Here is a 25,082-nt window from a genome sequence, read left to right as displayed (position 1 = left end):
AGATGGCAAAGGCCTGCAACCCAAAGTCTCCCCGTGGGCAGAAGCACGTGCTCACCAAGGGTCTGTACTCTTCACAAGGGACTAGAAATTCCACATTGTTGGAACGGGGGAAGTCAAGTAGGTGATATGGCTTCTGTATCTGAGGAACCAAAAGACTGCAATGACACTATTGAAACTCATCAGAGTTTGGTTAAGTTGCAGGCTATAAAAACAATGATCAATAGCATCTGTATACACAAATAATACTATGTGGCTGAGAAAGACCTTAGGTGATCAGTTCTGTCCACAATAGCTGAAAAACAACTTAAATGCCTTGGAAAAAACTTAATCAAGGGTGTGAATGATACCTACCATGAAAATTACAGAACATTAAAAAATAGACAAGGATACAAAAAAAAAAAACAGAAAAATCTTCCATGTTCATGGAGTAGAACTAACATCAACAAAATGTCCATATTATCCAAAGCATTTTATAGATCCAATGCAATCCCAATCAAATTACCAAGAACGTTCTTCTGAGCTCTAGAATAAAACAATGCTAAAATATATGTAAACACAAGAGAACCTGAATAGCTAAAGCAACCCTAAGCAACAAAGCCAGAGGCATAATAATATCAAATTTCAGAATATTCAGGGAAATTAACATAGCCTGGTAATGCCACAAAAATAGAAATACAGACAAATGGAACAGAACAGAAACTCAAGAACTTACACTACACATTACCACTAACTAGGTTTTGACAAACAAGCTAAATTCATTACCTGGGGAAAGGACAGTCTATTCAAAAAATATGTTGGGAAAATTAGATCTTTGCATACAGAAGCACGAAACAAGACAATCTTACCATTTATACAAAAATCAACTTACAGTGATCAAGGATCTAATTTTATAAAACTACTGAAGGAAAAAACTGAGGAAACTCAGCAAGCTATTGGCACAGGCAAAGATTTCCTGGGTAAGACCTCAGCAGCACAGGCAATAAAAGCAAAAATAGACAAATGGGATTACATCAAACTAAGAAGCTTCTTCACAAATAAAGGGAGGCGGCAACCAAGAGAATGGAAGGAAATATTTGTAAACCAGGTATCTGATAAAGGATTAATATTTAGAATACATAAGGAACTCAAGAAACTCGATATGAAAACAATCCAGCTAAGAAATGGACAAAGGACACGGGCAGGCGTTTTTCACTGGAAGAAATACAGACACACACACACACACACACACACACTGCTCAGGATTACTAACCACTATGGCAGTGTAAACAAAAACTACAACGAAGTTTCACTTTACTCTAGTTTGAAAGGCTTTCATCCAAAAACTAAATAATAAATGCTGATGAGGATACGTAGGAAAAAGGTACTCTACTGTACTGTTGGTAGGAATGTGAATTTGTAACAACCATTATGGAAGATGGTATGCGATTCCTCGGAGATCTGAATACATACCACATGACCCAGTCATCCCACTCCCGGGGATTTTCCCAAAGGAAGTGAAATCAACATAGGAAAGTGTTATGTGTACTCCCATGATTTATAGCAGCTGAATTCATAACAGCTAAGATATGTAATAAATCCAGATGCCCATCCACTGATGACTCGATAAAGAAAATGTGAGAGAATACCACTCAGCCATATAAAACAAATGAAATCCTGTCTTTTGCAACCAAATGCGTGCAATTTGGAGACCATATGCTTAGTAAAATAAGTCAATCTCAAAGAAACAATCATATGCTTTCTCTGCTATGTGGCAGTCAATATAGTAAAAAAAAAAAATGTACAAGAATGAAACTGGTCTTTTCCGAATTCTCATTTTCAGCTCTTTTTTACACTCCTTGGAATAGTGGTCTCTCTCCCCTTTTCTTGTTTAAAATTACGGTTAGTGGTGCCTTAAGCTTGTGATGTTAAGGTAAATTGAAAGCATGTGTTGCCAAAAATGAAAGGACAAAAAATAAAGAAAGGGAGGAATGGGAATCAAGAAAGGGAGCGAAGTATGAATAACTTCTTAGAATTTTATCTGTGAAATACATGAATCCATTGTCTTCATATTAGTAAAGAAATTGTGTCGGGGACGGGGGTTCTATCTGAGAGCCAGGCTGTGGTAAGCATTTCTGCAAAGCCTGTGGTCCTTCAGAGGGGTGGAGGCAACAGAACTTTGGCTAAGTTTACCCCCAAAGATCCTTGCGGGGCCGTGTCCATCCCCTCCCCAGGGGCACATCAGCCCAAGGTGTGTGCCAGACACACACTGATTCCCAGTATGAGAAGTCATTTTAATGCCCTCACTTTCTTTTTTTAAAAAATATTTATTTTTTTTTTATTGGAAAGGCAGATGTACAGAGAGGAGGAGAGACAGAGAGGAAGATCTTCCATCCAATGACTCACTCCCCAAGCGGCCGTAACAGCCGGAGCTGAGCCAATCCAAAGCCAGGAGCCAGGAGCTCCTCCTGGTCTCCCACGTGGGTGTGGGGTCCCAAGGCTGTCCTCTACTGCTTTCCCAGGCCACAAGCAGGGAGCTGGATGGGAAGCGGGGCCGCCGGGATTAGAACTGGAGACCATATGGAATCTCAGCGCGTGCAAGGCTAGGATCTTAGACACTACGCTATCATGCCGGGCCCATGCCCTCACTTTCACATCCATCAATGCAACAATTTTTACAACTCTGGGAACCAGGCAGTGATGAGGACCAGTGAACAATGACAAAGAAGGGGTGCTGGGAGGACACTCGCAAAAATGTTATTGGATGCGCAGGACTCAGATGGATGTGCCCAGACACGAGGTTCCCCAAAGCTAGAGGGCACCTGAGTATTAGTGCAGAACTGATGGACATGGGGCAGCCGGGAAGCCTCCTTTTCAATCCAGCTTTTCTGAATGGTGACATCCTTTAGACGGCTGGCAAGCCTGTGCCCTGTACCGGCTGAGGCTGGGGACAAGCTCTGGGTGTGTATCTGTCATCCTGAAATGCAGGATCATTTGCAAAGTCAGAATCGCTCAGGGTGCATGAGGGTGTGTGCCTGTAGGAGCACCTGCGATGCCTAATGAATCCGAAACTCTCTTTCTGGCTTGTTCACATGACAAATCATCTGATGCGACGATGAAGAGAAATGAGGACAAGTTGTATACCCCTCCCCCCCGTGCACATTCCCGTTAATTTCCCAGAAGCACACGCAAGCCTTGCAGGTTCCAAGTCCAGAGCTGTCTGTGGTGCCAAACGCAGAGGTATGAGGGCTTCAGCGTGGGGGAGGGTGGTGGGGCAAAAGAAGGAGTGGTGAAGAATATGGAGTTGGATTTTTCTAGTCTTTTTCCTGAGGAAACCGCATGGGCGGGAACCTTCTCTGTCTAAAGAATCCATTGCAAAGACGAGATCTGACACCCTGAAAAGTGTTTAGTATGCTAACAAAATGCCACATCATGTGGCTTCAGAGCACTGATGGGATTGATAAAAGAAATCTGGGCCACCCCGCTGAGCGACGCACCCCTGCTGCTCTTAGCAAAGGCTGCTAATACATCACAGAGCTTGATGAGAAGCCAGGAATGGGCTGGCCACGTGAGCTCAGAACTGCCAAGGTCTCCAAATTAATGACAAGTGATGTGGTTGGATCCTGCCCCCCACCCCTCAAGGGCAGGGTGAATTGAGTACAACCTTGCCTTATCCCTGTGCCTCCTTGAAAGAGGATACTTTCTGGTTGATTAATCACTTTGCAAATGTGACTTTCAGATACCCAACACTGTATATGTAGAGTGCCCGAAAAAAATATTTCAGCAAGGGTCTCTTACAGCCACTACACAATGGTGGGCGTGGAGGGCTGAAGGACCCCAAGACAAATGGACCAGTCAATCGATGTACTGGGGAGGAAGGGGCTGCTGGCCTGGCAGGGGTACTGTGCCTCCCAGCACTAAGTACAGGGAGTCAAGCAGGAGCTGGCAAGATGTGTTAGCCAGGGCAAGGGCAGCTGCTAGGGGTCTGTTTGACCCAAGCAGCCCAGGGTCCTGAGGGTGGAGGACAAACCCGTGTCTATGGCAGGCAGACACACCAGTTATATTAAGTCTGTGCTTATTTGAGACATGGGCCACTTTTCTCATCACTCTCTCCAAGCCAGAATGGAAAGAGCGAACTGCTGGCACTGGAGCAGTAAATTGCCTTTTAGAATGGCAAGCAAGGCTTTCACTTCCCTCAACCCACTTAAAAAGGCAGGAGAGTGGTGCAGCCTATAAAGCTGCTACCAGTGACACCAGCATCCCCCATATGCACCTGTTTGTATCCCAGATGCTCCACTTCCAATCCAGTTCTCTGCAAATGGCTTGGGAAAAGCAGTGGAATGGCTCAAGTGCTTGGGCTGCAACCATCCATGTGGGAGATCCAAAAGAGACTCCTGGCTTTAGCCTGGTCCAGATCTGGCTTTTGCAACCATCTTGGGAGTGAACCTTTGCATAGAAAATCTCACTCTCAGGGGCCCGGTGTGAGAGCCTAGTGGCTAAAGTGTTTGCCTTGCATGTGCATCCCATATGGTGCTGATTTGTTTCCTGACTCCTCCACTTCCCATCCTGCTCCCTGCTTGTGGCCTGGGAAAGCAGTCGAGAGCAGTCCAAGGTCTTAGGACCCCGCACCCACATGGGAGATCCAGAAGAGGCTCCTGGCTCCTGGCTTCAGATGGTCTCAGCTCTGGCCATTGTGGCCACTTGGGAAGTGGACCAGAAGGTGGAGGATCTTTCTCTTTGTTTCTCCTCTGTGTAAATCTGACTTTCCAATAAAAATAAATAAATCTTTTAAAAATGTAAAAAAAAAAAAGTCACTCTGTCTCTCCCTCTCTAACTTTCAAACAAATGAATTTTTAAAAAATTAGGTGGCTGGTTGGTCATAGGGCCAACCGATGGGAATATATGAATAACTTATAACTTACCAAGAGACTGCCACCAACAATAAAAACACCACTTGGTGTTTTCCTGTGTGTTTTTGCAGTAAACTCAACTCTAATCAAAAGCGTTTGAGGATGACAACTGAATTAAAAGTAATTTCATATGCTTCTATTCACCCATCCTTCCTATCGTCAATTCAGCAAATTATCTACTGAAACACGAAGATGTTATCCTGCGGAAACGATGTGAATGAAATAAGCCAAATGCAACCAAGGTGGCATTCTGAACCTGGTGTCATGGTCATGGTCACGTTCTCAGAGGGTCAGGGACCCCGCCGGGGCTGGTAACTCTCATCGCCCTCCGCGGACCTCCAACTATGCAACTGCTGCTTGTCCTTACCAACAAGCCGAGCTTAGGCAATGGCCGACATGACACAGAATGAAACTTCATAAGCCTTCAACTGAGTTGTGTTCTTACAGAGAAGGGCTCTTTCAAGGACTGGGCAATTTTTTCTTTTTAAGTTGACCCAGCTACAATTCCAAATTTCAACAATCAGGACAGACAGGGTTACCAGCACCAATGGCAGCCCTAAAGTCAGGCTAAGAGTGGTTGTCCTGCAAGAAGGTCAAAGCGCAGTGGACTGTTTGTTTTATCCACCACCCCCCCCATGGGATGGGGGCATCTGGCTTCAATTTGGGGCAGATCGGAAGGAGAACCTAACGACTTATCCTGCATTCTGCTTAGCTTCTGGCCAATTGCTTGGCCTCTCTTTCCCCTTCCACACACAACAGGAACATGTATTGGAGGATTTATACAGCTATGATCCATAGTCAAGCATTATTTTCATCTCAGTTGAAGAGAGTCTTAGCCAGTTTGTCATTATTGTTTACCAGCCACAGTGTTCTGAATTCTGCATAAAACCTTCCCCCACGTTACATCATTCCCAAGCTAGAGACAAGACATAGAGCCACATCATCAAGGTCAAAGTTACATAGCCGATGAGAGGCACAACTGGTCCTCAGCAGGTGCCTGTTTAGCCAGCCCAGCACCTGGCACCCAAACGCCACTCTGTTCAATGGCAAAGTTACACTGGAGTGATGATAATGAGGCCTGGGTCAGTCCACAGATCACAGGACAAGCTTTTGGCTAGGCCAGACACAGGAGCGTCTCTGACCTCAACTTCCTAGAGCAGTAACACAAAGAGAAAAAGGATCCTGTGCCCCCACCCAGCAATGACACTAAAATGACGAGGCATACTCTGAGGGTCTGGGAAAAGCTGGAACTGCAACCAGACTCTTCACTGCCAAAAGTGGCTGTCTTTAAATCCTTCTCTCCGCTGCCCCTTTCCCCATTGTGCTTAGCTTTCCTCTGCTACTTCTCCAGCCCTCTCTTGGCCACGCTTATTCCCGCCCGTCCTTCTTCTCCATCTTTCTCATCGTCGTCGTCCCAGTCGGTCCGTCCCCGCCTAGCTTTTACCAGCTACTTTTATATCGTTCTCCACCAATCACTCCTCTCCATGGGTCCACTTGATGCTACGTGATAGGCCAGTAGCAATGACATAATTGCAGCAAGGGCATTAGCCTATCCCTGTGACTTCCTGTTTACCTGCTGGCGAGACCAATTCTGCCTCCTGGGCCTGGGCCAGCCGCCATCTTGCAATAGCCCCTACCAATCCCAGGAGCGGCTTTAGCACCCTGTTCCCCACAATCCAGGAAGCACAGGTCACCTCTGCATGGCCACAAAGATGGTCATTCCCCAGGCTTTAAAACTTGTCTGAATAGGGTTTCCCAATAAGACATAGCCTGGCCACAGTGTTCCACACAATATTCGGGGGGCATAATGATCCTAAACAATTGCTTGCTGTTTACCTGAAACTCAGATGCAACTGTAAACCCCGTGTTTTTATAGGTTAAATCCAGCAGTTCCACTCCTAGGTCAAGTGTATGTCAACCTTTTGCCCTTGCTCACAACCCCATGACACGGTGACAACTACCCACCAGTGGTAACTGTTACAGGAGCCATCAACAGAGACAATGCTCTACGTTCTCCGAGTTGCCAAGGGTTAGAAGTGGAGATCTAAGTACCTGCAGAACTCCTGAAGTTGGAATAGCAACTTTACACAATCAGTGGCTAGGGCTGCTCTCTGGAGCTAAACTACCAGTGTGGTCCCAGTGGTGCCCCTGGGGCCCAGTTTTCCCCAGTAGGGCAATGGTAGTGAGTCCTACACACAGCTGTGGGGCCACGCTCACCTCCTCCACCTGCCAGTGGGGAAGACCCACTTACTTGTATGGGATATGCTTGCTGCCGTTGACGAGAGCCAGGATAACGTTGCCCAGGGCCGACAGGGAGAGACACAGCCCTGAGCCTCCTTCCCGGTTCTTGCTCAGGGCCTTGACACAGCTGCCGAGGTCAATGAGATGCAGGCGGCTGCGGCCTCCAGACACTGTCACAAGAGAAAAGCAGAGAGCAGTGGTTAAGTCCTGGCAAATGTCCACCTGTTCTTTAGGTGAGACCTTAGGGAAAAGGAAAACAGGAAGTAGGAAATTCAAGTTTGTGGGCTGGCAGGAAAAATACCCATTGGATCATGCGGGGGCTCTGAATGGCATTGATCCTCTTACAAATTCTGTCAGCCTCACATCCCTGACCTTCTGAAACCGACTGACTTCGGATTTTAAATAAGTGGGTAATTCTGGTAGGTTGATTTGGAGGATATTTCAGAAAAGGTCAATGTCTAATTCAAGGAAGATAAGATCTCTTTGCCCTTCAGATTCTGCAGCTGAGCCAGTGAAAACCTGAATGGCCCAAGAGCAATTGCTTTGGTTGGTCATCAGATTCCAACCTAAATCTCAGCCAGGAAACAGGATGGCAACCCACATTAAAACCAGGAAGAAGGGGCCCAGCATGGTAGCCTAGAGGCTAAAGTCCTCGCCTTGCATGTGCCAAGATGCCATTTGGATGCCGGTTCGTATCCTGACTCCTCCACTTCCCATCCTGCTCCCTGCTTGTGGCCTGGGAAAGCAGTCGAGAGCAGTCCAAGGTCTTAGGACCCCGCACCCACATGGGAGATCCAGAAGAGGCTCCTGGCTCCTGGCTTCAGATGGTCTCAGCTCTGGCCATTGTGGCCACTTGGGGAGTAAAATCAGTGAACAGAGGATCTTTCTCTTTGTTTCTCCTCTGTGTAAATCTGACTGTTCAACAAAAGTAAGTCTTTCAAAAAAAAAATACAGGAATAAACAACCAGGTGCAACATCAGGAAGACCCACACAGTTGCTGAGTGTATGCCAAGCGCCAGGTGCTGTACAGACATTAGCCTCACTAAATTCCCATGGTAAAATTATCAGCTAATTGCCATCATCATTTCTGCAATAGAGGAGAAAATAACAGTTCAGAAAAGTCAATTAACTTCACTATGAGTACTCCCACTTCTGGCCTACATGAAGTTGCCAAGGCTGGATGGATCGTCTTACCCATAACAGCCAGAAAATGAACAAAATGGGCAATGATGCTAATACACCAGGCAGCAAAGAACAGTGTCCCTGTAACACAGGAAAGCAGCAAGGTGAACACTACCTACATCCTAGCTTATGGCTTGGAGAGGTTCCACGTCATGCCAAAAGGAGACCAAGGTGGCACCACTGGACAGGTTAGAATTCTGAAGAGGAAAGAACTCGGAGGTGTGCCAAAGGGTAGGGAATGGGACACTGCCTAGGTCAGCGGGGATCACTGTGCACCCTCACACACTCGGAGGATCGTATTTCTACCAACCAGGATGGGAAACCCTCAGCGAACACTTAGCCTCAGAGCCAGTGCTGACCTGGTCACACCTAAAAGACCACAAGGAGACCCACTGCTTCCAAAAACTCAACCAAAGCAAAAGATGAGAGTATTCACAAGTTACAACAATACCCAGTCCTCAACCAGGCTAATCCAAACAACCAATGCCAGAGAAAACTAACTTGATCAGAGGAGGGAAAACAAGGCTTGTAATGAAGAGATCCCCAGAACTAATCAAAACTAGCACAGACGATGGATTGGGTGAGAAATAGATTGAAACAGTTAATAGAACTGTATTTTCAAGTGTTAAAGTTGAGTAGAGACAATGGGATAGATCAAAAAGATACAGAATAAAACCTTTAGAAGTAAAAAGGTCTAATTTGTGAAATTAAAATACACTGGACCACACTGAAAGCAGATGAGACATTGTAAAAGGAAGGATTGGGAGTCTGAAATCCATTAGGGACCAGTGTTGTGGGGGTAGCAGGGCAGAACAACATGAGTGAGGCTGGCATCACATACCACAGTGCTGGTTCGAGTCCCGGCTGCACTGCCTCTGATCCAGCTCCCAGCGCATGCACCTGGGAGGGCAGCAGCCGATGGTCTAAGCACATGGGCCTCTGCCATCCACTTGGGAGATCAGGATGGAGTTCCTGGATTCTGACTTTTGCCTGAAGTTCCTGGCTATTGAAATCATTTGTGGAGTGAACCAGCAGACAGAAGATCTCTCTATTGCTTCCTCTCTGTCATTCCTTCAAATAAATAAATCTTTAAAAACAAACATAAGCCATTCAAAATAGAATGCGAGAAGAAAAATTAAAACTAAAATATACAGAGTTTTAACATAAACTCAAGTGTGAGATTAGACATAACTGGAGATCTTGAGTTTGGTGCAAGTAAGACATTTGAAGAAATAATGGCCAAGATTTCCCTGAGTTTGATAAAACTGTAACTCCTCAGACTCAAGAAGCCTAATGAGCCTGAAGCACAAGAAACATGAAGAAAACCCCACCAAAGCACACCATCATCAAACCACAAGAAAACCATGGAAACAGCCAAGGAAGTAAATGGCATGTTGGATACAAAGGAGCAAAATGACTGCAGATTTTTTGTTGAAAACACAACAGAGAAGAGTAAGAAGAGCAATTTTTTAAAGATTCATTTATTTACTTTCAAAGTCAGAGTTACAGACACCGAGGGGTGACAGAGCTCTTCCACCTCCTGGCATGTTCCCAGTCGGTATCACTAGCTGCGGTTAGGCCAGGCCAAAGCTGGAACACCATCCAGTTCTCCCTTGTCACTTAGCATCAAAATTGGGGCATCTGGGACCCAAACTGGTGCCCAAACTGGGAGGCCAGTGCCCAGGAGATGGCTCTACCTGCTACACCCCAACGGCGGCCCCTGCAACACTCTTGAGTACTGAAAATTTTCAGGCTAGATGCACATACCTAGCACAGGTACCAAGTCCTACAACACAGAAATTCTTAGACTTTAAAGGCTTTTGTAGTTCACCAGAAGCTGACCAAAGAGGACACAGACAAAGGAAAGATGAGTTTTGTGATAACCACATGGGCAAATACGTTTTTCCTTATCACTTTTCTTGGCCACTTGGAGAGCAAACTACAGGGTGGAAGATTTCTGCTGTCTCCAATACTCTTTCAGATAAATCTATAAATCTTTAAAAACAGAAAAGGAGTCCAAAGGATAGATATTAGAAACAGAAAACATATAAAAGTAACACTTTGACACAAACTGTAACAGGAATTACATCAAATGTAAATAGTACGAACACACCTTCTTAAAAGACAGAAATTATAAAACGTAATAAAAAAAGACTCGAATATCTGCTACTCTGAAAAATACACTTCAACTATAAAGAAATGATAGGTCCCATGTATAAGCAAAGGAAAAATATAACTAATTCTGAGCGTTTGAGTGAATGCTCAAACACTAAATAAAACAAATGGGAGGCAAAAAAAATGTTAGTTGAGGAAAAGATAACCTTTTTAGAATGTTACAGGGGTCATAAAAAAAACAAAAAATATGAGATGTTCAAATACATAAAACACAAACTGATAGAACTGCAACAAAGTGCAGAATTACAGTTCAAATACCCCTGCAAATAACTGTACAAGCAGACAGAAAACCAGTAAAGAGGTGGATCTAAAACTGTTATCAAGTATATACCTAATTATGGAACGTACAATTCAGTACCAATGGTCTGAAGTTCATGCAGAATATTGCATCTATCCATCCATCCATCCAGGACCATACAACATGTCCAAATAAAGGTTAAAAATCTACATCATTCAAGATATCATTTTATGACACAGTAGGGATTAAATTAGAAATCAATGTAGAAAGATAACTGGGAAATTTCCAATATTTTACAAATCAACAATTCGGCTCCAAATAATCTACAGTCAAAGAAGCAATCAAAACAGAAATTCAAAGGTTTTGGAGTGAAAATGAAAATAAAACACACCCAAACCTGTAAGATGTCCCTAACAGTGAACTAAGAGAGAACGAGTGAAAAGTGAGAGAAACAAAGCTACAGCAGCCCCAAACCAATGACCTTAGAAAAGAGACAAATGGGGGTTCGGGCCTTGGGATCGGGGGCAAGTGCCGCTCCTCACAGTGTGGCGGCTGTGGGGGGTGCCCCTGCCGGGTCGGACCCAATGCTGGGGGCTCACGCCAAAGACACTGCCGCAAGGCAGTGAACGAGTCCTCGGCCTCCCCCAGGACCCAAGAGAGCTCTTCCCTCAGGGTAAGTGCGCCATGAGGGAACTTGGGAACTGGGTTAAAATTCCTAACTCCACCCAGCTGCTAATATCTTGTGGCAGGGTGAGTTTGGGAGGGGTTCGGGCCTTGGGATTCGGGGGCAAGAGCCGCTCCTCACAGTGTGGCGGCTGTGGGGGGTGCCCCTGCCTGGTCGGACCCAATGCTGGGGGCTCACGCCAAAGACACTGCCGCAAGGCAGTGAACGAGTCCTCAGCCTCCCCCAGGGCGCCACTGCACCACGTGTGCCAGGCTCTGCCTGCTGGCCGCCCGGCCAGGGAGCTCTGGGGTATTGGTTGTCTGAATCGCTGCTTAAGTAGCTACTTGAATCAAGGACACTAAGTCACACTGTCTAAGGCAGAGGCCAGGACAAGTGAGGGACTGAGATAAGCTGAGTCAGAGCAACCACTGGCAGGCGCATGATCTACAGCTAGGACCAGGCCCAGTTGGGGAGGCATGGGGACACCTTAACTGGGTTGAGGTTCCCACCAAGGGGCGCGTGTGTTGGAATGGGGGCTGCATTCTATCTAGGAGACAGTTGCGGTCTCCCGAGGCACTGGTGTCGGCTGGGATTGGATGCACCGGGCCAGGCCAGACCCCAACAACATTTGGTGTCCTGGAAAACTGGGGTGGATGTGGGACTGGCTAGGATGGGTCTCAACCCCATACGGAGCCATGTGTGAGCTGTACGTGGGTATGGACGAGCCATGGCTGGGCTGAAACATCCAACAACAAGAACCAGAATGGAGTGAAAGCAAGCCAGGAAAAGCCACTGTTCCTGCTAGGACATGAGGTGAACTAAATAGGGCTGGCTCAAGGACCCGCTGGTATGCGCAAAATCTGGCATTGGGAGAGGTTCTGATGGAGGAGCCTGGGCAACTCCTCTGGCAGGACACAGTCCCTGCAGGTAAGCGCAAGAAGCATGATAGGAAACAGCCCAGAATAGGCCATGGACAGTTTCCCACTGGCATACATTTGGCATGGGTCAGGGGCAGACTAGGCTGAATCAGTTCATGTCATACACTGGTAAATCCGAGCACCAGAACAGAGTGTGGATCAGGCTGGGACTGGCTGCAACAAAACCAGTGCACACTATGGAACACTAGGGTGAGGTTGACTGTACTGGATATGACTGCAGCACCCAACCAGCACACGCGAGATCCAGGAAGGGAGGGGCAGAGCTGGCGTGGGGATTAAGGGGCTGGTCCCCTCGCCAGACAGCTACTCCCACTGGAGAGCTTGGGCTGGGATGGGGACAGACCAGACTAAGCAAGGCTGCAACACCTGTGCGCTGCACGTGGACTAGATCAGGGAAAAGCCAGGCTAGGCGGATGATTCCTGCTGGTGCAAGCGTAAATTAGAGTGGGTGAGGGATGTTTGGGCTTAACCGCAGCATCAACTAGCAGAAGCTGGCACTGGGGACTAATTCTGTCAAGTCAAACCACAGAACCACCCGAAGAGTGCATAAACCGGGACTGAGAGAGACCTGGGAGGGAAATAGTGGGTTCCCCCCTCTTGGGTCACTACTCCCGCGGGAGGGTATGAAAACTTAGACAGGGGCTGGGGTGGCTAGACAGAAAGGCACTCAACAACATCCATGTGGGCTGGATAGTTGAGTTGGTTAGATGGAACTAAGCTTCAATACCCATTGACAAGTACAAGAGCCAAGTAGGATGTGGGACAGACTGGACTAGCCTGCTATACATACTGGCAAACCAGGGTAGGGGGCGGGCCTGGTGGGGGTTATTGTGGGTCGCCCCGACTAGGCTGCAGCTCTCACTGGTTGATGCGGGGGCCGCGTATGTGCTGGGCAGAATCAGACTGGACTGCAACACCCAATGGTTCCAGTGCAACTCGGGACTGAAAACAGAACCAACCCAGCAATTGAAACCACCAGCTGATCGTGGTGACGGACTGTGCCGGGCCCTTTGCTTTCTGGAGCATACAAGAATCTGGTCTGGGAATACCTCAAAGTTTCTTTGGAGATCTTCCCAATCGAACTGCTGGACTCAGAGCCCTACCCAGGAAAAGACAGAGGACAGAGCAAGTCAATCAACCACCTCAGCTATATGTTGGCAGCGAAATAATGGGCAAATGAGGACTCTATGATGGACTGTGTCAATCAGTGGACAAATTCATCGAGTGAAACTGGCAGCGATTCATAACTGGAGAACTATTAAGACAATTTGAGCAAGGATCTCGGAGCGTGCCCCACATCCGGGACTTGGGGTGGGTGGGAACTGGGTGGGGCTTATCCCTCAATATCCCCCTTTACCTCAGATACATGATGGAAACAATATGGACATAATACTGTTACCCACTTCCCTGTACCCCCTGAACCTTTTTTTTTACCGTAATTAACTATGTACAGATTGTCAACAAAATACAATAAAAAATATATTAGAAAAAAAAAAGAAAAGAGACAAATGGACTAAATGCAAAAAAAAAATCAGAAAAAAATTACACAAAAGCAGAAACCAATGAAATGGAGAACCAGAAATAATGGGGAAAAAACAATGAAAACAAAAGCTGATTAAGACCCATGAAACTGGCCAATCTCCAGCGTGACTAATCCAGAAAGACACAAATCATCAGTACCAAGAATGGGAGAAATGCTTCAGCTGACTTTTTAAAAGATGGCAGAAGGACAAAGAAGAAAATTCACCAATCAGACCATTTGAGAAAATGGACATCTTTCTTGAAGGATGCAAAAGACGAAAGTTCACTCAAGATAGAGACTATGGATCTGCTTACATCCATTAAGAAGACAGAACTGTAGTTGACAACCTTTCTACAGAGAAAACTCTAGGGCCAGAAAGCTGCCCTAGGGTATTCCAACCAACATCTTAAGACATAAATACAAATCCTACCCAAATCCTTCCTGAAAATTAAACAGGAAGGAATACCTGCCAAGTCACACTATGAGGTCAGGGCTATGCTGACACCAAAAGCGAGTGAAGATAGCACAAGGAAACCATAGACTAACACTGCTCTTGAAGATCAACACAAAATTTCTAAACAATATATTAGAGAATCATATTAGAAAACTGTATCTAGCAACACTTTGAAAGGATTTCACATCACTGGCAAGTGGGTTTATTCTAGGAACCAAGATGGGCTAACAAAAAAAAAATACCTAATTTATAATATTAGCAAACTAAGAGCAAAAACTATAATGCAAAAACATCACTTACAAATCCAACAGACATTCTTAATCAAAACTGTCAGCAATGCATATGCGGACAGAAACAGCCACACTGATAAAAGATATCTCCACATATTTCATATTTTTGATGCTCCTATGAGTAATGCTCTCTTATTCGCTATCACTGCATAGAAATGCAAGGGTACTTTAAAAAGTTCATGGAAATGGAAACAAAAGATGAACTTAGATCTGTGCTCTCAAAATTAAAATCCTTTTGTGTGTGTTGAGGGGGGATGTAAAAGCATAATAATGAAAAAAAACTGCACAGAAATTTCAAAAGGCTATTGCATAAATATGAACTTCTCTTTTACTTCCATACTTCCTGGTCAAAGACTAAATGCCTCCCCTCTGAGGCCGGGACCGAGACCAGAAACTCCATTCCGTAACCTGTTCAAGCCACCTCTGTACCGGACGCCCTAACAGCACAAACAAGGCGAGAGAAAGAAAAGATGACCAGTCAGGGAAGAAGTTAAGTTGTCCTCACTGGCAGATGACACGATCTGTGTAGAAAATCTAATGCAATTCATCAAAGAAATGCTGCAACTAATCCTGGGTTTAGCAGGGTTACAGAATTTAAGAGTGACAGACAAAAGAACTCGTCGTCGGAGGGTATTTGCAAAGGTTTCTGAAAATTGAACTGAAAGTTTGTATTTATGCAAAAGACTGCTTAAATTCACGCATAGTTTTTCCATAAAACACATTTTTCCATGCATACTAGGATTTCAATGTTCTGGACACAAATATAATCTTGTTTTTATTTTCTATGAACGTCTTGAAGTATCCTTTATTTCTATACATGCGTAGCAAACAACAGGAAATTGAAATTTTAAAATAACATTTACAGTAGCATAAAATATTGGAGAGAGATACTTCTGAACTAGAAAAGCCATGTACACTAAAAAAAATACTTTTAAATTGAAATGAAGGAAGTTCTAGAACACCAGACAGCGGACAGATGCTGAGTCAGCAGTCTCAATGCTACCATGTCAGTTCTGTCCAAATAGATCCGAAAATTCAAAGCAATTCTAATCAGACTCCCAGCAGGTTTTTCAGTTGGAAATTGTTTTTCAAAAATTATATTTAGAAGGTGGCTTTAGGGACTGGCATTTCAGCTGCAGTCTGCAATGCTGGCATCCCACATGAGCTCTGGTTCAAGTCCCAGCTGCTCCGCTTCTGATCCAGTGCTAACACACCAAGGAAAAGCAGCAGAAGGGCTCCGGCCCTTGCCAGGGTCCCTGCTGCCCCCAGGGGAGACCAGGCTGGAGCCTCAGGCTCTGACTTGGCCTGAGCCAGCCAGTCATTGTGGACACTTGGGGACAAGCCAGCAGACAGGGGATCTCACAGAGTCTCCCTGTCACTTTGCCTTTCAAATGAATAAATAAATCTAAAAAAAGGGAATGTGACCCTAAAATTTATTTGGAAAAGAGACCTAGAAGAGCTAAGAGCTAAAACAGCATTAAAAAATAAGAGCACCATTGAAAGACTAATACTACCATAGTTCAAGACTTACTACAAACCCACCATAATCAAAGCAATGTGTTTTTGTAAAACTTGACAGATGAAGAAATGAAGAGAAGAATGAAAATCCAGAAAGACTCATATCAATAAAGACAAATAACACTTGAGGAAGGCAATTGGTGGACAAAATTCTTCTTACAAATGACACTTGCAGAATTGCATATTTATTTGTAAAAACAAAGAAACTTTAGCCCGCACATTTCACAACATACAGTACTAGCTAAAATGGATCCAAAACCTAAATGCAAAGTCTAAAATTATAAAACTTCAATAAGAAAACATTATGTCTTTTTGACCTTGAGTTAGGTAAACATTTGTTAGAAATAATACCCAAAATAATACCTGGGGGCACTACTGTGGTATAGCCAATTAAGTCACCCTTTGCAATGCCAATATCTCATAAGTGTGCCAGTTTGAGTCCTGGTTGTTCCACTTCCAACCCATCTCCCAGCTCATGGACCAGGGACAGCAAGGAAGAAAGGTCCCCAGCATTCCTACCCTCATGTGGGAAACCCAGAAGCAACTCCTGGCTTTCTCCTGGCCCAGCCACCTAGGGAATGACCAGGGAAGGGAAGGTCAAACAGTCTTTCTGTCTCACCCACTCTCTCTCTGTAATTCTGATTTTCAAATAAACAAAGATACCAAAAAAAAAAAAAAAAGATACCAGGGCCAGTGCAATGGCTCAATGGTTAGTCCTCCACCTAAAAGCACCAAGCATCCCACAGCAGCTGTTGCAGCCATTTGGGGAATGAAAAGGCAGATGGAAAAGCTTTCTTTGGGTCTCTCTTCTGTAAACCTACATTTCCTGTGGTAATAAATACCCCTGGCTGATCCACTTCTGACCCAGCTCCCAGCTTATAGTCTGGGAAAGCAGCAGGGGAACTCTGCACCTGTACTGGGGACCCAGCTAAAGCTCCTGGCTCCTGAATTGACATCGGCTCAGTTCTGGCCATTGTGGCCTTTGGAAAGTGAATCCGTGGATGGAAGATCTTTCTTTCTGTCTGTAAATGTGCCTTTCCAATAAAAATAAATATATTTTTAAAGTTTTTTTAAAAAGATACTAAAACATGGTTCACCAAAGTACAGATAAATCGGACTTCATAAAATGAACCTTTCCATTCTTCAAGAAACACTGTTTAAGAGTTTGCAAAAGGTAAGTCCAGAATGGGAAAACAGATTTGGAACTCACATCTGATACAGAACTTATTGACAGAATACATGTAAGGAACTGTAAAAACAAGGATTAAAAACAAGTAAAGAAGGATAAAAGTTTCAGACACATACTTCACACTAAGGAAGATGCATTGCTACTAGACAGACATATAAAAAGTAGCATATCTGGGACCAGTGCAAAGTAACAGAGGATGGCCCAAGTCCTGGGGCACCTGCACACACGTGGGAGACTGGGAGGAGGCTCCTGGCTCTTGGTTTTAGACTGACTCAGCTCAGGCTGTTGCAGTCATTTGGGAAGTGAACCAGCAGGTGAAAAATAATTTTTTTCTCTATGTCTACTTCTCTCTCTAAGTCTGCCTTCAAATAAAAATAAATCAAATCTCACAGGAAAAGGAGGTTTATCCTTCTTGCTCATTAATGAAATATAAGTTAAACACACAGTGAGATTCTCCTACATATCTGTTATGTAACAAGAACAAAAATTTAAGACTGACCATTCCAAGTGCTGGCAAAGCTGTGGAGAAACTGAACTTTCACACGCGGCTGTAACATGGTGTAACTGCTTCAGGAAACAGGTTGGCAGTGTCTTTAACAATAATGCACACATCTATGATACGGGCCAGCCATTCCAGCTCTAGGTGTATCTATCCAAAAGAAGAAGCAGCAAGCATCCATACTAGGACTTGCATCTGAATGCTTTTTTTAAAAAAAAAAAAAAAAGATTTATTTATTTTTATTGGAAAGGCAGATGTACAGAGAGGAGGAGAGACAGAGAGGAAGATCTTTCGTCCACTGGTTCACTCTCCAAGCAGCCGCAATGGCTGGAGCTGAGTCAATCTGAAGCCAGGAGCCAGGAGCTTCTTCCAGGTCTCCCACGCGGGTGCAGGGTCCCAAGGCTTTGGGCCGTCCTCGACTGCTTTCCCAGGCCACAGGCAGGGAGCTGGATGGGAAGTGGGGCTGCTGGGATTAGAACCGGCGCCCATATGGAATCCCGGCACATTCAAGGTGAGGATTTTAACCATTATGCTATCGCACCGGGCCCGTACCTGAATGTTAACAGTATGTTTATTTGAAATAGTCCCCAAATGGAAACAACACCAATGTCCATCAATAGGTGAATGGAGCAGCAGCTTGTGGCATACTCAGGCAATAGACCAGTACACAGAAACAAAAACAAATGAAGTAGAGTCATGCAAAATGAATGAATCTAAAAACAAATATACTGCATGCAATATGCCACCCAGAAAGGTATAGATCATGTTATAATTCCATTTACACAAAACCCTAGGAAACACAAATTAATACTAAAAAAACTAAAGGAAGCCCAGTGGCTGACGAGCAGAGGGGAGAAGAGGAGCTAGAGACTGGGATGGCAAAGTCCCGTGGGCACTTCTAGGGGTGAGGGAGAGGTTCATTATCTTGACTGTGCAAATGGTTCCACGGGTTTAGATCTAGAATACAACTTACTCAACCACAGCTGAGACACATGTAGTTTACCGTACCTCAAGTATATTTCACTAAGGCTATGAAAAACAAAACAACAAAACAAACAAACAAAACACAAACTTGTCCATGTCACACATCAGTAGAACTAGGATTCAAGCTAGGGTCTATCTGCCTCCATCCCATGCCACATGGCAGCTGCTTCCTGAGAGCAGGAGCTAGAACGCTGCCTTCCGTTACAGCCTCGACCCTCCTCGGTGCAGCACACAGTCCCTGACTGTGTGCCTGCCTTCCTGTCACCAGCAAGCAGCAGCAGACTCAAGAGCTCTGGGACTCTGCCATTCCAGGGCGTCCAGCTCTACGTCACACCTGGCCTACCCTTGAAGCTCTTTCCCCTGCCTTTCCCTGCTTGATGAGGAATGGAGATGGTTAAGGGCAGAAGCAGGAACTTCCCAAGGTTGCTGCAGGAGCCAGGTCCTCTTGGGCACTGTTGAAAGGTGTTGGTTGGAGAAGGCTGGGTGGGGCCCAGATCTCTGTGGCTGCCTGAGGAGCCCACGGCAGTGTGGGTGTGCACAGCTGGCAGGCATATCCACAGGAACAGCCCCCATGACAACACTGGTATGTGATGGGAGGCACTGCCCATGTACTAGGAAGAGAACCTTCTGGAGCTTTATCCTACCCCCAACCTTCTCTGTCCCAACCAACCCTCCATCTCCACAGCCAGTCCTGGGGTAGCAGGTGATGAACGTTCGCAGACAGCACTGACACTCCGGCGCTCCGGCCAACCTGGGACACCCATGGCTGAGAACTTTCTACACTGCTTTGGTTCACGTCTCAGCATCTCCAACACAACTCCTTAAAGCAGAAACTACGCTGCATTTCTTTTACTCTGTTTTGTACCATGCAAGATAGGGTCAGAGTTATTTTTAAAGCAAAAATATCATCTGTTTTACAGTCTAATTATACAGGCAGGAGCTCAGATATTCCATATGCACCTCAGATTAAAGGGCAATGATGGGCACCAATGTGAACTTTCCAACTCTAATAGTCCATTTGATGTAATGGAATAAAACACATAATGTGCATGCAGTCAGATAGAGCACAGAGAACAAAAGATACAGTTTAGACTGTGCTGAATATCATAAAACACCTATAATTATGCCTGCATGGCTGAAATGAGAGTCATATTTAGACAATGGAAAATCTACTCTCTGCTCTATCCCCACTGGGGTTGCAGCATTCACACAACTCAGAACTTCACACACGTTGCCTCCTCTGGAATGACACAAGGTGAATAAGCAGAAGCCATTTGCTAGTACCAAGGATTTGCCTCACCAGGGACCAGTATTGTGGTGCAGTGGGTTAAGCCACCCAGGGGAAGCCAGCATCCTGTACTGGAGCACCAGTTTGAGTCCCAGCTGCTACATGGCCAAGGCAGCTCCCTGCTAATGCACCTGGGAAGGCAGCGGAAGATGGCGCAAGTCCGTGAGGCCCTGCCATCTGCCCAGGAGGTCAGGATGGAGTTCCTGGCTCCAGGATGCCAACACTGCAAGCAGAAGTCTAACCTGTGGTGCTACAATGTAAGCACCTCTAAGGGACTCTATTGTGCAGGCAATGTGGGAACCACTGTTTCTTCACCTGGCTAAGTTGGCCAGTTCTCTCAATCACCTGTAAAAGAATCTGCCTGATGTCCATGGCACAGCAAACGCTCCTGGCTAGTAGGGGCTGCTGTCTGGTTTGTCCATACACTTTTATTCCCCCAAGTGCTGCAGCCTCATCAACAGGTCAGCTGTGTTTCCTGCAAAGCCTAGGCAAGCCACTTGCACGCGCCAAGACATAAACCAATCACATGCGGTTTTGTAAGCAGAGTTAATGTTTCTAGAAGACTCAGTGTTTTGGAAAAATTGTGACAAACTGAGTTTTATCTATTCTGTTTATTTGATAGGCAGAGAACCAGGGATAGAGCGAGGCTGCCAAGTGAGGAAGAATGCAAGTACTTCCACTAGCTGGCTCATTCCTCAAACGTCCAACACAGCCCACAAGGGGCCATGTCAAACCTAGAGGAGCCTGGAATGCAATCTGGGTCTAATGTGGGAGGCAGGGATCCAATTCCTGGAGCCTCCTTCGCTGCCTCCCTGGGTGCACATTAGCAGGACGCTGGAATTGAGGACAGAGTCAGAACTCAAAAGCAGACACTCTGGCAGGGTACTAAGCAGTACCTGGTACTCTAAGCAATGTCTTAACCTCTAGGCCAAACAGCTGCCTACAAAAGGAGATGGGAGAGAGAAACTGGAGCAGGAACACACACACACACAGAATCTAGAAAACATCACTCCCATTTAGCCGCACAAGTTATTCGAAGATCTCAAAAAAATTCTTTTGAGATGGTTTACTCTCCAAATAGCCACAGTGGCCAAAGCAGAGCCTATCTAAAACCAGAAGCCAGAAGCCTCCTCCAGATCTCCGACATGGATGCAGGGTATAGACTTTGGGCCATCCTCTATCTCTTTCTCAGGCCATAAGCAGAGAGTTGAATGGGAAGTGGGACAGCTGGGACATCAACTGGCACCCATATGAGATGCTGGCACTTGTAGGCAGAGGATTAGCCAGTTGAGCCATCATACCAGTCCCAGAAATTGTTTTTTAAAAAAGATGTATTTATTTTTATTGGAAATTCAGATATGCTGAGAGAAGGAGATACAGGAAGAAAGAGCTTCCATCCATTGATTCATTCCCCAAGAGGATGCAGCAGTGGAGCTGAGCCAATCCTGAACCAGGAGCCAGGAGCTTCCTCCAGTCTCCCACATGGGTGCAGGGCCCCAAGGCTTTGGGACATCCTCTACTGCTTTCTTGGGCCAGAAGCAGGGAGCCGGATGGGAAGTGGAGCAGCTGGGACACAAATCGGTGCCCATGTGGGTTCCCGCCAATTACAAGGTGAAGATTTAGCCATTAGTCTATCATGCTGGGCCCAAAACTGTGTTTCTGAAACAGCCTCCCTTCCCTCTGATTGGAGAACCAGGGACTGAGCACTGCATCAGAAATGTGGGAGCAAACGATGGAACACGAGGCACTCTGTGCTCCCAGAATGTACAGTCAAGTGCGGCCTGAGCGAGCACGCCAATGCTGGAAAGGCATGACAGCCTAGGCAAGCAAGGAACGCTCCCCAAAACCGCACTGGGAGCCAGCGCAGCGAGATCCCAGGCAGGGGCAGAATCTGGAAGGTGGAGCAGACAGCCCAAGGGTAGGGAGTTGTCACAGCTTTCATTTTTCTCAGTTATGGCCTTGCCTTCCCTTGGTTTCTCTACTCTGGCCTTCCTTCCTGCAGCAGCCCTCACTGTGCTGACTGGAGAGTGTAGAAACATGGAATGGAAAGCCAGCTGACGGGGTCCCGGTGGGGTCCCAGGAGAGGCAGAAGGGGACAGGAGAAGGATGGCAGGGAGATGGGAACAGCAGACCTATGGGATAGGATCAGGGCAGGTCGGGGGGAATCAAGGCACACGGGTGGATGTTGAAGCCAAGAGGGGAGAAGCAGAGGGAACACAGCAGGTTAATCCCATCTTGTCCTGCAAGAGGGAGCTAATTCTCTGCTAGGAGAAGTAGGCAGGAGCGGGTGGCTTGAGATTTGCAGCTACTGGGATGAGAAACGAGCATGGGAATTCCAAACTGTGCTCTGTGGCACTAGCCTTCTGGCCAAAAGTTCAATAACATACAAGTCTAAAAATCTGAACCTGCCACTTCATTTTCTTGACCGAGGGGTGAGTCCTGGGTGTGTGGACCATGTCACTGCAGAGCCTGCAGGGAGGGACAGCGGAGGTTCAGCTCTGCCTCCTCTAGAAGTAAACTTCTTTCTAGATCCTTTGTCCCACACCTGTCACTCAAGTAATGCAAACACACAGCCCTGCGCAGGGCACGGGGCTGATGTAAACCATGTAAGCCAGGAAAAAGTGGTTCATTATTGAAGCAGGATGGAGGTTAAGCACATGGTCTAATCAGACCAGTAAATGGGTGTAGGCACAGGTGCACACTCAAATGCTCAAGTGTGCATACACACACACACACACACACACACACAGAGTGAGCCAGCCCAGCCCAAACAGGCCTCTTGTCCTCCCATAGATACAACAAAGAAAAGAAACAACTCAGGACTTACAGTCTTTCACTCAGCAGTAGTTATCAGAATGATGCTTTTAAAAACCATCTTTATCTGGGCCAGGTGTTCAGCCTAGTGGTCAGAACACTGGGTAGCATGTCCCTGTCTTCTCTCGGACAGCTTGGGATCCATACCCAGCTCTGGGTCTCAACTCCAGCCCCTTCTTAACGCAGGCAGCGTGTTCAAGTACCCAGGTTCCTGCCCACCTGAGAGGAGAACTGGATTGAATTCTTGGCTTCAGCTGGGTTCGTCCCGGTCTCAGACACTGCAGGCATTTGCGGTGGGGCGTGGTGAACTGGAGAACGAACGCCCGTGCACTCTCTCTCTTTGTCAACAGGTAGAGTTTGCATCCCGTTAACACATCTGAATCATCACTAGTGCGACACTGCTCTGGATGCCTACTGCACTCCTCACTGGGGCAGCTGGTTGACACAAGGTCTCCTACTGGGACGGCTCAGGCCAGGAGATGGAGCTGAGCCAAGCAAGGACCAACCACCTCCAGGCTAGGCGAAGGAAAAAAATCCATCAGCCTCACTAATGCCCTAAACCTATTAAGCCTGGGAGGCACTTTAAGCTTTACTGAGTGCTTTCCGGCAAACAGCGATCCATCAACCATTCTCTATTTTGACTAGAAATGTTTAGTACACGTGTCTGTGCCTTTATGTGAGTATACACAGTGCACACGTGTGTATGCAATTCAGGGGTAGATTCCCCGCGGTGTAGCCAGTTCTGCCACCAGAGGCTTCTCTGAATCCAAGCTCGAAGCCTCCGCTGGCCACTCGCGGCTGCTCGGCTTCCTGCTTCCCTGCAGAGTGCCTAATTAATAAACTTCTCCTTAATTGAGTTCTGCCTGCCAGGTCTGCGGGGAATTATTACTTATATATAAGCAAACAAAATTTCCATTTTAAACAACACTTCAAATCTTCTCATTATATTTTAAACAAATTGAAATTCACCAAAGTCAAGCCAGTAGGGGTTGGGGGCCAGGGGCATTCTGGTTTGCAGCCCTACTTCCTGGGGCGGGCCGGTGCGTGCTCCAGCCAGCATGAGGCAGCCCCAAATCTCTCCCAGCCTCATCCACACCAGTCTGGATTTCCCCTCCCCCCACCCCCGCCCTTTTCTGGTCCCAAGTTCCAATACATTCCAAGAGCTTTTGGAAGCCATTAATGGTATTTGCCTTTTCCTTTAACCTGAATCTATTAGTTAAAAAGCAATCCTCTTCCACAATTTAAACATAAGAAGATGAGTTGGAAGTTAAAAAATTTAATACATGCCCATGATTCCTTACGTACTGATTTGGGGGTGGATCTGTGGGTTTAAGCAATGCCCTAACCTGAACTGTTGGTACAAGCTGAACTTCAGATTCTTACGTTTGAAGTTCTTTCATGAAGTGCTGCCTTGTTCTCCAGATGGCTCCCTCCTAGCACTTCCCAAGCTAAAAGCGGATTCATAAATTCAAACAGCGACGACCTGAACATAGAGTTGCTCTCAGTTCGGCTGAGAGCCTGGGGTGGGCCGGCGGGGGGACCCCACCTCTGGTGTCTGCTGCTCACTGCCATTCGGGACCGTTTGGCTCATGACTGGCCCTTTGGTGAGTCAGCCCGAGACCCCACAGCAGGCTCCAATGACTGTCATTACTGCTACTGACAGCTGCGTGGAAGAACGAGGTGGACATTTCCCATGCTCCCACACGCACACTGCGGAGATGTTAGCCAGGAGGCACAGTGAGGGCAGGATTTAGAGCCAGCTCCCAGATTGTTAGGAGAAAGCATGTGAAAAGTCTGTTGTGGGTTTCAAGGTCTGGGTCTGGATCGTCTCACCCCAACCCTAATCCCTTGTCTCCTTTTAGAATGTTATTTTTAAACGGAAGCACTTGACCTGGTGCGAAGCCTTTGCTGAGAATGCATTCCGTTTCACACAGTCTCTGCTCTTTCCCGGCCAGACCTTTCTGACCAGCACGGCTTGTACAAGAAGATCTGTGTTTCTGCTGGCGGTGGCCAAACCTGTGCATCCAACACACAGCAAGTAATTGCCATGGCCTCCAGACCCCTAGGGAGGAGGCCACTGGGGGGCAGCTCCCAGCGGATGCCTGGAGTCACCTACAGCCAGCAGAATTGCAGCCCCGAGTGAGGGTTTTTCTTCCTTCCATTCCAGGGAAGGAGACAGTTCTTTATGCCCAGGAAGAAG

At 46.3% G+C, this 25,082-nt stretch overlaps 1 protein-coding gene across 1 annotated transcript in view; it reads right to left on the bottom strand.

The window, feature by feature from the left end:
* KIF26B (kinesin family member 26B) overlaps positions 1 to 25,082 on the bottom strand; it is a 441,533-nt gene that overhangs the window by 42,830 nt on the left and 373,621 nt on the right. The window contains exon 10 of the mRNA XM_004578491.2: positions 7,138 to 7,297. Within this exon, the coding sequence (XP_004578548.2) occupies positions 7,138 to 7,297 (160 nt within the window). The remainder of the gene's footprint in view (positions 1 to 7,137; positions 7,298 to 25,082) is intronic.

Source organism: Ochotona princeps, chromosome 10, assembly GCF_030435755.1.
Source record: "Ochotona princeps isolate mOchPri1 chromosome 10, mOchPri1.hap1, whole genome shotgun sequence".
Lineage (NCBI taxonomy): Eukaryota > Metazoa > Chordata > Mammalia > Lagomorpha > Ochotonidae > Ochotona > Ochotona princeps.
This window is presented reverse-complemented; position numbering and strand designations above follow the sequence as displayed.